General features: G+C 37.2%; 1 protein-coding gene across 4 annotated transcripts in view; it reads left to right on the forward strand.

Moving 5' to 3' along the window:
• The window catches only part of SLC11A2 (solute carrier family 11 member 2), a 614,374-nt gene extending 602,012 nt beyond the window's left edge, over nucleotides 1-12,362 (forward strand). For all 4 annotated transcript variants that reach the window (XM_044083456.1, XM_044083455.1, XM_044083459.1 and 1 more), the window contains one exon: nucleotides 11,857-12,362. In XM_044083456.1, coding sequence (XP_043939391.1) covers nucleotides 11,857-11,928 — 72 coding nt within the window. In that variant the 3' untranslated portion in view covers nucleotides 11,929-12,362. The remainder of the gene's footprint in view (nucleotides 1-11,856) is intronic.
• Nucleotides 12,363-12,623: the final 261 nt, after the last annotated feature.

Raw genomic sequence — 12,623 nt, forward strand, 5'->3', positions numbered from 1 at the left:
TGTGCATATATATATATATATATATATATATATATATATATATATATATATATATATACACGTGAATGTATATGTGTCTATTTTATATATATATATATATATATATATATATATGTGTGTGTGTGTGTCTATAGGTATATATATGTATACACATCTGTATACAATTTATTTATTTTTGTTTACCTAATACTTTTCCCGGAAGTACTCAAACTGTCAATAGTTTGTGCACTAGAAATACCAACTAAATATTTAGAAAATTCACTTTTCAGACAGTACCTGTAGTTGGATGTGCGAGATCACTGTGCAGTGTGGAGTGGGAATTTGTCCTTTCCCCACTACAGTGTGATCTCAGTATCAGTGTGTTTATCTATGTATGTGTGTGTATACACACGCATACAGATATGTATCTATATATGCTATATGATTATATATACATATGGATCTACTTTGGAAGCTCATAATTTCAAAGCTTCAAACTTCATATGGTTGAGACCATAAGATCGAAGTTTTGAAACTCTGAATGGATTAAATGGAGATCGCTGTACAGCACGGAATGGGAAATTTACCATTCCTTTCACTGCAAACTGATCTTAGGGTTGGTATATTTAATTGGCAGGGGGTGTCGGGGGCTTTCTTCACTGCATAAATGTAAAAAAACAAAACATTTTGTTTTTATTTATTTTTTGAAGTTTCGAAGTTTCAAAACTTCGATGCTGTTGTCTCGACCGTATGAAGTTCGAAGTTTTGAAAGTTCAAGCTTCCAAAGTAGATCCATACATACATGTATATACACACACACACATCAGGGAGTGTAGGGGGCTTGCTTCCTTGTGAAAAAATATTTTATTTTTGCTGTATCCTTTTTTTTTCAAAATCTTTTTAATTCAAATCGAACATTTATGTTTAATGCCTAAATGCTGAACTTTGTGTGTGTTTTTATATATGTATATAAATATTCATTTGCATGTTGGCGTAGTTGCACTTCATTGGTGGGTGATTATTCAAGGCAATGTAATATGAAAATTTAATGTTGCGGTGAGTTTTGCCATAGTGTGTTGAATGTTGAAAACTAGTGATGCAATTTTTTACTTTGCCATATTCACTGCGGTGTCCATCCATCCACAACCTCTTTTCCCCCCTTTTGCACATGGGGCCGGGTGTCACTTCAGCAGTAACAGACAGAGGCAAGATTTATACTGCCGGGTGGCTAGCCCTGCTTCTGCTGTTCTTCCACACCACACACACCTATAGGGCCAATTTAGAGTGTCCAGTCCACCTACTGCATGTCTTTGGAATATGGGAGGAAGCTGGAGCACCAGGAAAAAACCTACGCGAACAGAGCAAGGACATGCAGACTCCACTTGGAAGGCACCCCAGCTGAGAATCAAACTGGTACGGGGAACTTCTTGCTATGGGCGACAAAGCTATGCACTGTGACCCCCTGCGAAAATAATTTCTATAGGGTTTCCGACTTATTGCTCTTGGAATTTATCTGTTTTAAAACAAAGTCGAAAAGGTGTGCTTCCTCCACTTGTATATGTACACATTTAGACACACATTCATACACACATGCATTCTCACCCTCTGCTGCGTATGAAAAACAGATGTAATACAGCTCGTCAGTCTGTGACAATAAAATAATTTGAGTCGACCCACTGTTATGTAATGCTTCTAAGACTGGCATTCTAACCTTGAGGATTTACAAAGCAGTCCAAAACTGAAGTTGACTAAGCTATTTCACCTTTGTCATTATTTGAATTTTTTGTGGTGGCTGCTTGTTTGTAATGGCAGAAGATGGCACTGTAATGGAGTAGTGTGTATGGGTTTTGTCTCTGCAATGCTAACACAGTATATTTGTGTTGTAGACGTACTACATTTACTCTGAGTTAGAAGACTTGTTGACTATTAACAGAAATTAAATATAGTGCAACAGCATACCTCTGAACTGTACAGATTTTTGCCTCATATTTTTGGTCCATTTTTCATAAAATTGTTTTTTTTGGCAAATTAGTGGCAAATCATTAAAGATTGAAGTTAGCAAATAATGACGGGCATTTGAATTTCAGACTTCATACTAATGCAAAACATGTTATTCTGTCAACTTTCCAAGTATGTAAGAGCAGTATTTAAAAATTGTCCCTATTTTTGAGCCTTTGTCCCACTTTTATATATATATATCGCTTTGTCCAGCTGTCTTGCTCTGAGTTTGAGAGGTATGGTGCAACATGGTGATTTGTAATGGCCATTTTTAGCCTATTGGTTCATGTCGGTACAATAGCTCTGAAATCATTTTGATATCTTCTATGAGTTATTTGGGCATGCTTTGATATTCAAGTGTAAACTGTACTTTTGCTTTGCTTTTTGAAAGTGCAGAGATAATGGAACAGTTGCCCGAATATTTTAATGTCCCTTCAAAATTCCTAGTATTTGTTTTCTGCTTGAATTTTTCAAATGCTGAGCCTAATTATAACGAGTTGCATGCCACAGGGATCAGTGGCCCTGTCATGTTTGAAGTTTATTTTGCAGACATCTAAGCCAATATCTTAGAAATGTGGTTGACCAAGTCCGTTGATTACTGTAAGCTGGATGCTGTTATCTGCTCATCCACTGATACTAAGCAGGAACAGCAAACATTGGAATGTGTACATACCTAGTGTACTGAAAGTGGTCTAAAGTTAAATGAAAAAAGTACAGTGTAGTAGTGTTTCAGGGAAAAATCTGCTTCCTGTAAGTGGTGGTACTCTTAATCAGGAGGTCATAAGTGACCTGGGTAATTAAATTGACAACACTCATTTGATCAGGTTTCCTTCATAGTGAGGAAATGCTTCTATTTCGCCTACTTAATTACCAAGTGAATATCTTCAAGAGGCAAATAAGTCATCTTACCTGTGTATTCTCCCGTTATCAGTCACTGAATACACTGCCCCTTCAGGTATGTAAAGAGCCAAGCATATTGCTCAGCTATAAAGGACAAAAGATTTCTAACAAAGAAAGTTAAAAATCTTGCATCCTCCAATTATCTGGAAATATTAGCATGACTCTCCTTAGACTCAGTAGCCTACCAGCTGCTATGAGAGAACCTGTGTCTAGAATTTTGAGCCATGAAAAAACGGATGACATTTGACCTTGTATTTCTTTGCAAAACCAGTTCTGCTATGCACACCCATGCTAGAGACCTAAGCCTACAACAAAACATAAACAGGATTAGTTTGGAGAGTAGGTTTGTAGCACAACATATTTGCAGGCCATGATGGTGTAAGTTGCCACTACAGTTCAAACAGTAGTACTTTACCTGTAAGGCTAGTATTGAAGATGTGATGTGCAGACTCAGATTTACACCACGCCCTGCTTGATTTTGGAGGTAAGCAGTATTAAGTGCTTTACAGGAGTGGTAAGATCTTTTAAGTGTGTCTCCTTACATGTATGGCTAGGCATTTTATGGTCCCTGTGATAGTTACCTTTTGTTCCTATGTCTGAAGCTGAAGCATGTCCAGAGCTGCTGCTGCTTTCTGCTTTGCAGCATGGGTTCTTAAATTTATTCATTTTTTTAATATACACAGAAGGAAGAAAAATGGCATCCATGTTTTAAAACTGAATGGGAATGAAGCCTGTTAAGTACAAGTACTACCAGACTATTTTGGTCACATGTTATCAGCACGGGATGTTTTTCATCGTTTGTCATTATTTCTGGTCCCAGCATGATATTGTTATTTTTTTTCTTTCTCAGATGAATAGGATGGCATGTTTTACTGAAGATCACTGGAACTAGTTTATATTTACTGTAGTATAGTAAATATTTTTGCAATTTCATGTTTTAGCTGTACAGAAATTCGCTGGCTTTTGTAAATTATTTTAATGTCTGTATCACTGCAGTGTTTTCATTAACTATCCGGAGAACCACTGGCCAAAGTAATATGATTTGTTGAAGTGTTAAGGAATACAGATGCTTTTATACATTCTAAGTCTGCTTATGTTGAACTAACACTTAGTGCTTAGTGTTTAAAGCTCTGCTGGACTAACGTAGGCAGGCTTATAAATGTCAGCCAAGAAACCTACAGAATGCTCATCTTTTCTGGTATAAAACGGAAAGCAAGGAAGCTCCCCTTCTGTTGGAGACGTTCCCATTGTGGCTAGGTAAGGTGATTTGCATAGACATGACACAGTTTGATGCATGCACATTTCTAAAAATGCACTTAAAAATTTCAGTGATTAGCACACAAAATCTAATCTTCCATGCTACTTAAGATTTGGTGCTTACTGTACAATGGTTAAGTCCTTGTTCCATCACATATAAAGTGATTAAATGTGTTTACACAAGTTATGGAAATGTGAAAGTACAGTACAAGACAAGGCAAGACCTCCAGCCCTTAAATTAAAACACTGTGTAAAGAGAATTGGACTTATTCAGAATTTTTGCACTCCTACAGGTGGTCAAATCATTACATATGGTAGTCCTTAATGGTGTTAAACTATTGTTTGTACCTTTTAATCCACAGCAAAGAATAGCAACAAAGCAACCAGGCAGCTCCTTCTCCTTATTCATAAATTTATTAAGATATCAGACTTGGTAAGCGCTTTCGCTAATGAGCTTCTTCAGACCATCTAACAAACATCAAAAGGCTACATTTATACAAAATTCATTGCCCAATTACAGCTAACCCTAATTAATCAGAAAAATTTAAAGCATCATTTTAAAAGTGCTCTAAAAATACACACTTTAAAAACATAAAATCAATTAAAATTAATTGAAATTGCAACTAAAAAGTGAAGTCAGAAAAATCTATACATATATGTAAATGTTCTATTTCTGTACCCTTCGTTTTTTGAGTGGAGGTTTGATGGAAGCCCTCTCATTCAGTCCTTTGCCTCTATCAGCTCTGAGGGTAATAATCCAATTTGTCTCTCTATATTCTGTGTGATTTCTAATGCCACTTTCCCTTATATGTGGTGTTATAACCTCCAAAACTCTTTTTTGCGACAAAGCTTTTATCCTGTGGTGTACTTTTTGGCTTATTATTTGTACCTCATTTTCCTACAGGTCCTGATGAAGAGAGGAAAATACATCATTTTGAATTTTGTTTGGAAGCAAATATAAAACGTATAGCAGAATTTTAAAACCTTTTATTTTTTCCTTGGGAGCCAAGGCCCCCTCCCCCACACACACTCTTGCACCCTCTTTACTAACGTCTTCAAGGTTGCTGCACTACAAGGAAAGGGAAATTTCTCTTGTAGCAACCTTCATCAAATTGAATGCATTTTTGCACTGAATTCTATTCAGAATGTTGTTTGTCTTGGACACAGTAATACCTAGACTCTCTAAATAATGGAAGTATATACTGATATAATACAAACTAAATTTTGCATTCTGTCTCTTCCCAGTTTTGACCATTTTTACGTAGTGAGACCTGACAGCTCGGAGTGTCTCAAGCAGTGTTCATCTCTGCATTGCCATACATGTGTGGAGGTGTTTATGGTTGGAATGGCACTGATTGTGTTCCCAGTACACAACTCAAAGGGCATGATGTAGGAGTATTGAAAGACCCTTAGTGGTCACAGAACATGAGAATTGTATTTGTAGAATGCAAACCTATTTTATTACACAGAAACTATTGAGCACAGGTGATGATGATGAAAATACTATTAGTGTGATAACCCACTCCTTTAATGCTAGTGAAATAGGGATAGTCTAAATGCCCAACAGATCATGCCAGTTCTTTGAGGAAGTTCTATTGCACATTTCCTCCTATAATATAGGAGTGGAGATACGTTGGACCTCAAGACTTTGTGGTAGTTTATAAGTACATTGAAAAAGCTGACACAAATGCTATTCTGTTTTAGAATAAAATGATGATGCCTAATTTTACGTTGGCTGTTAGTGCTGTACTTTCTCAGCTCTATAACTTTAGTAGCACATGATTTGATCTCCTCCCAGAACATTATAGCAGTCAAATAGTGGCTGGCATTCATAAGATATTTCATATGCACGGTAGGTTATTGAATATCTCTGTTGTAGTTTATTCTTTGTTACTAGCTGTAGAAGGTAAAACTGGGATTGTAGTTACAGATTAGCTGGACGCCAGAAGAATGGTAAGTGAAAAGGAAGGACAATTTTGCATGAATATCATTGGATTTAGTACACTTTGGTGAGGGGCATAGTGCTGACTGCCATTTTGTTTTTTTTTTCCTGGTTTAAATGCATTCCTGGACCTCCTAGATGCTGTATTACTTTGATGGTGGCTTTTTCCATCTAACGCCTAAGCCTTTAGGTGTTGGTCTCAAAGGATTTTCCATCCCCTGTAGCATGAGCTTAAAACTGATGAATCATCTTCTCACTGTCTGCTAAATTGTTTTACCCCCTGGCAAACTGTTTGTATTCTGACTAGAACTGTGTGCAGGCTGTCTTGGTTTTGGAAGATTTGTGTCCTTTTTTGCATGTTTCTTCTGTCCACATATGTGGCGTCATCATGTGCAGTACACACTAGCATAGTACTTGACTATGAACCTATACATGTGACAAGTTCTATAACAGGCAGTACCTCTTGTTGTCAAGGCAGTACATGTCATAGTTATTATGCATTGTGTACCTTCCTTCACTTCATTCCTTTCCAAGAAGAGGACCCTGGAAAACTTGTATTTTGTAGTAGTCTCCACTGCCCTATTTTCAGGAGCTGAAACTATTTTGCATTAAAGTTGGTATTTTTTGCGTGACAATTAACTTGTTTGGTGTTGATGGGCAGTTATAACATTACTGGGCAGTAATGAGTGGCAATGGAAATAAATGTCTGAATATTTCAGTGCAACTTTTTCCAGTTTCAGACTGTAACAGTGTCGTAGCTATACAATGGCATAAAGTGCACATTTTCTCATTAAACAAACTGCATATATGCATGCTTAATTATTTTGTATGTCCTCTTTGGTGAAATCTGTTAAAGGCAACTGTTTGTAAACCTGATATATTTTCATTTCCCGTTTATTTTTATTTTGATTTGACATTTTAGTTACATTGCATTTAGAAGAGCAAAAATATTTGTGGGATACATGTCAGAACATGAGCATGTAAAAGCTAGATAGAGGCAGATTGTCACACAAGCTTTAAGTAGAACACAGCAAGAAAGAAACAAAAATCCCATTTTATGCTATGGCCTATCTAGTCAGTAGATATGCAGTTCGCTAATATGGAGAGGATGATAGTGTTAGGTTGGCATCACTGTTAGTATGTAGTCTGATGTACAGTTTTAAGGCCTTCTGTTAATTCACTACAGTCATTGTCACTATTGAACAGCAGGCATTTTTAAAGTGAAAAAAGTTTCAAAATACTTTTTTTTTAAATTTTTAAAGTAAAAGAAAATTTATTTTGAATTAATTCCACATTCAAAGAACAGAAAACATTTAAAAAGTAGAGCCTTAAATATCCATGGCAAACCTCATACAAACCCATGCCATGGTTAAAAAAACTCTTACTAGGAGGTTGTACATCCTAATGGAAAATATATAATTGGCTTTGTTAGAAAAAAAATTAAATGTGTATGGACTGTAAGAAATGGGTAAATCATAAGGTTAGAGATGGAAAAGGTGAGAAAAGTTGGAGTAGAAGAAGTGTGGATAAAAAGAGGAAAGGTTAGAGGTATGAATAATAGAAATGAAACAAAAAAATTGAGAGAGACATTTAATTATCAAAGGTATGGTGTAGTAGTTGGAGGAGAGAGGAGATGAGATTGTCTCTACAGGTGTATAAAAAGAAGGTTACCATAGTTAAATGAGTGTAGAGTGCATTGGGATAATCGTTCAAAAGTTTTATCCATGTCTGTCAAAACAATGCAGAGTTATAGCTGGCTTAGTTAGTGCCTAATGCCAGTTCCCGATCTGATACTCCACGCCCTTAGCTCTTCAACTGATGAGCAAAAAAAAAAGACAACCATAACTTTTAAAAACTGTAGCAAGGTGATTTAATTGGTATATTTGTAGAGAATGGATTGCTACAACTTACCACACAAGAAGTGCAGAGGTGCTTTTCTATACCAACATTCTGAGTAAAGAATGCAGGAACTGCACTTCCCTACTGCATCCCCTAACATCTTGCACCCAGGCAGCTGCACCTTCTCCCCACCCTTAGAATCCATCCAGTGCCATTATTTCAAGTTATGTTGTTGCAGTGTTTTCCTAAAATCTGAGGGTGGTGATAGCCATAATGCCCTTTGGGATTTTGTTCCAATGTTCTGGGGTAATTTTGTGAATGCTGTTTCAGCAGTAGCTATTGTGTAAGGTGGTCTAAGAGGGCAATAACTGTTTAATAATTTAAAGGTTAGTATGAGAAATTATGGATTGGTATGCAAGGAAGCTGTTTCATTACCACAAAATAAATTATCTGCGGGGGGAGGGCTACCTCAAAAGAGCTATGAGGCAAAAGGTACCTGTCAAGAGGGCCATGCAAATTAAAATGTTTAGAGTTTGTTCCCTTCTTCTCATCATCAGAGTTGAATATTGACACCAAATGAGCTTTCACAGACTGTTCAGATACAGACTTAACAGCTCTGATGGGTAATCTAGCACCACTGTTTGTAGGGCTATTAAATGATTTTATTGCTTCTTTGCTGTCCAAGAAGGTGTTTCCAGTTAAGCAAATAAGTTGTATAGGTGGAAACTTTTTTCAAGGCTGTTAGAATGGATAGAACTCTGCCAGACAGTAAAGCTCATCTTGCTACCATGGTTACCGGAGTAGCTATGCTGTTAGAATGAAGGTGTGCTGTAGGGAGGGGCTAATCCATCCTCTGCTTAAAAAGCACAGATTTATAGGTTGAAATGTTGTCAAGTTTGATTGCCATAGCATATCAAGATTATTTTTGAAGGAAGTTAACTGACTTTTGATCATAAAGGGGAGCTTGTTCTGTAATCTTGGAAGGCACTGTGTAATCTAACTGACATGTTTTTCTTCTGTTATTGCTATTTCTTTAGTGTCAAGTTTCCTAATCTGCAGTACTTCCCCGTAAATAAGTAAACAATTTTGAGCAACATTTATTTGGATAGAAAAGAGAATACCAAGAAAATAAAGCTCAAAGTCTCACAGATAAAGGAAGAACATACAAACTTCAGTCAAGCAGCACCCAGAAGCAAGAACACAGGGCTAGACCCTGGATATCAGAGGGAGGAACACTAATCATTATGGTGCATTCAGCTCAAAATAAATATGCTCAGTTTATTGTGTCCAATCAACTGTTATATTTTTGGAGAAAACCAAAGTGGATAAATATGAAGTTATGGCCTCCAATTTCTCACAATGGTCATCCATTAATGGATTTGCTAGTGCCTTCTATGTTCATCTAGTGGCTTTGTAGTCCTTGCTGTTGTCTTATAACGGACTGAGAGAACACTTAAGGTGTCAGAGAAGGCAGAACCTAATTTGCAGTAGGGACCTGGTTCTGCAATCTACCCTAGGCTGCATGTGGATTTGTATAGTTTCACAATAGCTTCATGGTCAGGCAAGTAGATACACATACCCTCACACAAGTACAGCTACCACTCCCAAAATTAGCAGTGAAGTCTCTGCCGGAGGCAGCACAAGCCAACATGGCCATTACAGACAAGTGATACTTCACCACTGGATTTTGTCAGTGCCATGGGCCTAGCAGCTTTCTTTCCCCTTCCCAAGGATGTGTGATCTGACTTTGGCCACCTACGCTCATCCTTCCATGCCCAGTCTCTCTCGGGTACCAATACTGCTAATTGAACATGGGTCATCTGGCCTGTAGTCAGGGCTTCATCCTTCTGTGCCACAGGCCTTAGGTCAGGGGCAGTTGTTTTTGAAGGCTTAGTGGAAAGTAGGCTATCTGACAAAAGCATGATCACAACAATGATAACTTCTTTTGGCTAAACAGTTTAGAAAAATGTTGTGATCATTTTCAATAACTGGAGAAGATAATGCCAGGAAAGAAAAGCCTGAGGTTACCAGTTTTTCAACTATTGCCCAAATTCCTAGCACAGTGGGAAAGAAATGTAATGTTTTGGGAAAGCAAGTCACGTAGAGGGAGGGCTTGGAGTCAGGATGTTGGCATGAAAAATTTGTACAACTGGAAGCTGGCAGTGAGAAGGAAGTCCTTCAGCTAGAGTGTTCTGATCAGATCCACATATTTCCTTTGTTCTGAAGAGGGTAGGAATGTTTACCAGGAGAGTGGGAGCACAGAGGAGACTGCCTCCTTCAGCAACACTTTATGGTACATTTCTTTCAAATCCTACATGTGTGTGCTTTCAGTTCAGTACAGTATTCAGTAATTTCATTATATTCGGGTTTTGACATCAGGATTTTAATTTATTTACATTCCGTTAACCAGGTTGACCATAATGTGCATTGTCCTTTTTCAAGGCATAACTTGGAGAGTTGATTACAAGTAATACAAATATAGTAAACAAATAAAAACATATGCAGAGTTTACATTTGCAGGAACTGCTGACCATATAAGGTCTGACAAATGTAACAGTAAATATTCCAGTTGGCACAAGGTAATCTGTTTCTATTTGTTCTGGTCTAATAGGTAGAAAATAGAAGAGGAGTTATGAGGCTGATGCAGAATATGATTATGTATATACTTAAGTAAAGGAAGTATATCAGGCGTGTTGTTAGAGACCCAAGAATTTTTAAAGTTAGGGCCATGCAAATGAATAATGAAGTGGATTTACTTTAAGTGAAAGTATTATGAATTCTCCTTAGCTCAGAGGGTAATGAGAGTTCAGGTCAGAACTGTAGTAGCTGGCATCTTGTGCAGATTCCCAAACTGGTGCAAAAATGCAAAGTTGGAGAGCAAAAACATAAAGCTTCTGCAACTTTGCCAAGCTGCTTGTTGAAACTGCGTAGCAAACATCCTTGTTACAATTACTACCACACAGTCACCTCACACTAAGCACCTCAAATGAGCAAAATGCAGTATCAGTATTCTTTTATGTAGCTGTGTTGTACTCCACATCCTAAATCAGTGTCACTATTATGGACCCTCTGACACCCTACAACCCCTTTACCCAAACCTAGTTATGGCTCTGGATCCAGCCATTTACTTGGAAAACTGAGTGCTACGTCAACTGTTTTGGTTAGAGATATTGTTTCCATAGTCAGAGTTTTATGCACATGGCTTTCATGCAGTTTTGTTTTGCCATGTATCCAATGTTTTGTTGTAATACTGTATGGAAACTCAGCGTGATTTCTTTTTGGTTGAATACTTTTCCATTTTACATTTTTGCAGAATTTATACCAGTTTGACTTCAGAATAGTCCAACATTATTTGAAAAACAGTTTCATGGATTGTATTTGAGTTATTTGCACTTTACCCACATCAGCAGCAGCTTAGTCTAAAGAGCAGTGTTTCAGAAGTGTAAAAAATGAACAGATGGTTCAGTTTAGTGCAATATGCATCCATTTTCAGTAGTAATGTTTTCCAACTGTCTAGAATTCTGAAAAGTATTTTCTGTAATTTGTAGAAAATAGTTTTAAAACAGTCTTAAGAGATGTGCTTCTGTTTTTTTCAATTTGCATTTAAAATCTGAAGTTGGGAAATAGGAAATTCATCCGGGGATCACCCCTGTGGCTCTGCTCGACAGGGGCACAGGAAAATAATTTTCTTGAGTGGCAAAAGCCAGGGTACCTTTTTGGCTAGGCTTGTATAGGCCCTAGGGCCGATAGCCTAGTACCTACCTATGAACCTTTCTCAACGTATTCCTCTGAGTAGAATTTCCAGAAACAGACCTTCTTGTACAAACTGTAATGAAAATGTCATGAGTGGAGATGCAGTTTTTCATTGTGCTGTTTTGTCCCAAAAGTGTGAAGCTTCCATCCTCAGCTGTGTTTTAATAGTTTATTTTTCTCCTTATCAGTTTTTGAACGAGACTCGGCCTGAATTCTTCCTTCTCAATGACGTTGATGCAGATGATTCTGTGACTAAATGACGAGCAAGCTACTTCACTGGAAGGGAGTGCCCAAGAATGGCTGAGGTCCATATATGCTGCAGAGAATAACAAAAATGCTGAAACATATATGAGTAAACGACCAAGGAATTGTTGCTGAAGAACTGCAGTGGGGCTTTCAAATGCAGTATATTACACAAGAGAGAGATAATTATTTACTGGAGACCTTCACAGATCATTTTCAAGGCTAAAAATGTCAATGACAGGCTGTCTGGATTAAAAATATTCTTGCAGTTTTATCCCATTTATGGATGGTACTGATCTATATTACAAGCTCTGGGCTTGGGCCTTAAATATGTTTACAGATCTGCAAGTAGTTACCAGCATGCCCTATGGGTACAAGTGTTTCAAGTTTTGTGGCATGGGTCACATGTTATTATAAATAAAGAGATTCTTAAGTAAGAAAACAATTATAACCTATGTGCCACATACTTTTTTCAATGAATAAATATTTTGTATCTTTCATTGCACCTTAACTGCCTTAAATGTAAAAATATATATGACTGTATGGGTCCCTGTCAGATTACCAAAGTTTTAAAGCTTCAAACATCATACGGCTGAGAACATATGATTGAAGTTTTGAAAATTCAAAAATAAAAAAAAATTTTTTTCTTTTACATTTTTGTAGGGGTCAAGCCCCCTGCGCCCACCACACCCCCTGCTAATTAAATATACAA

Source organism: Protopterus annectens, chromosome 9.part0 (genome assembly GCF_019279795.1).
Source record: "Protopterus annectens isolate FY-2018-M chromosome 9.part0, PAN1.0, whole genome shotgun sequence".
NCBI classification, from domain to species: domain Eukaryota; kingdom Metazoa; phylum Chordata; order Ceratodontiformes; family Protopteridae; genus Protopterus; species Protopterus annectens.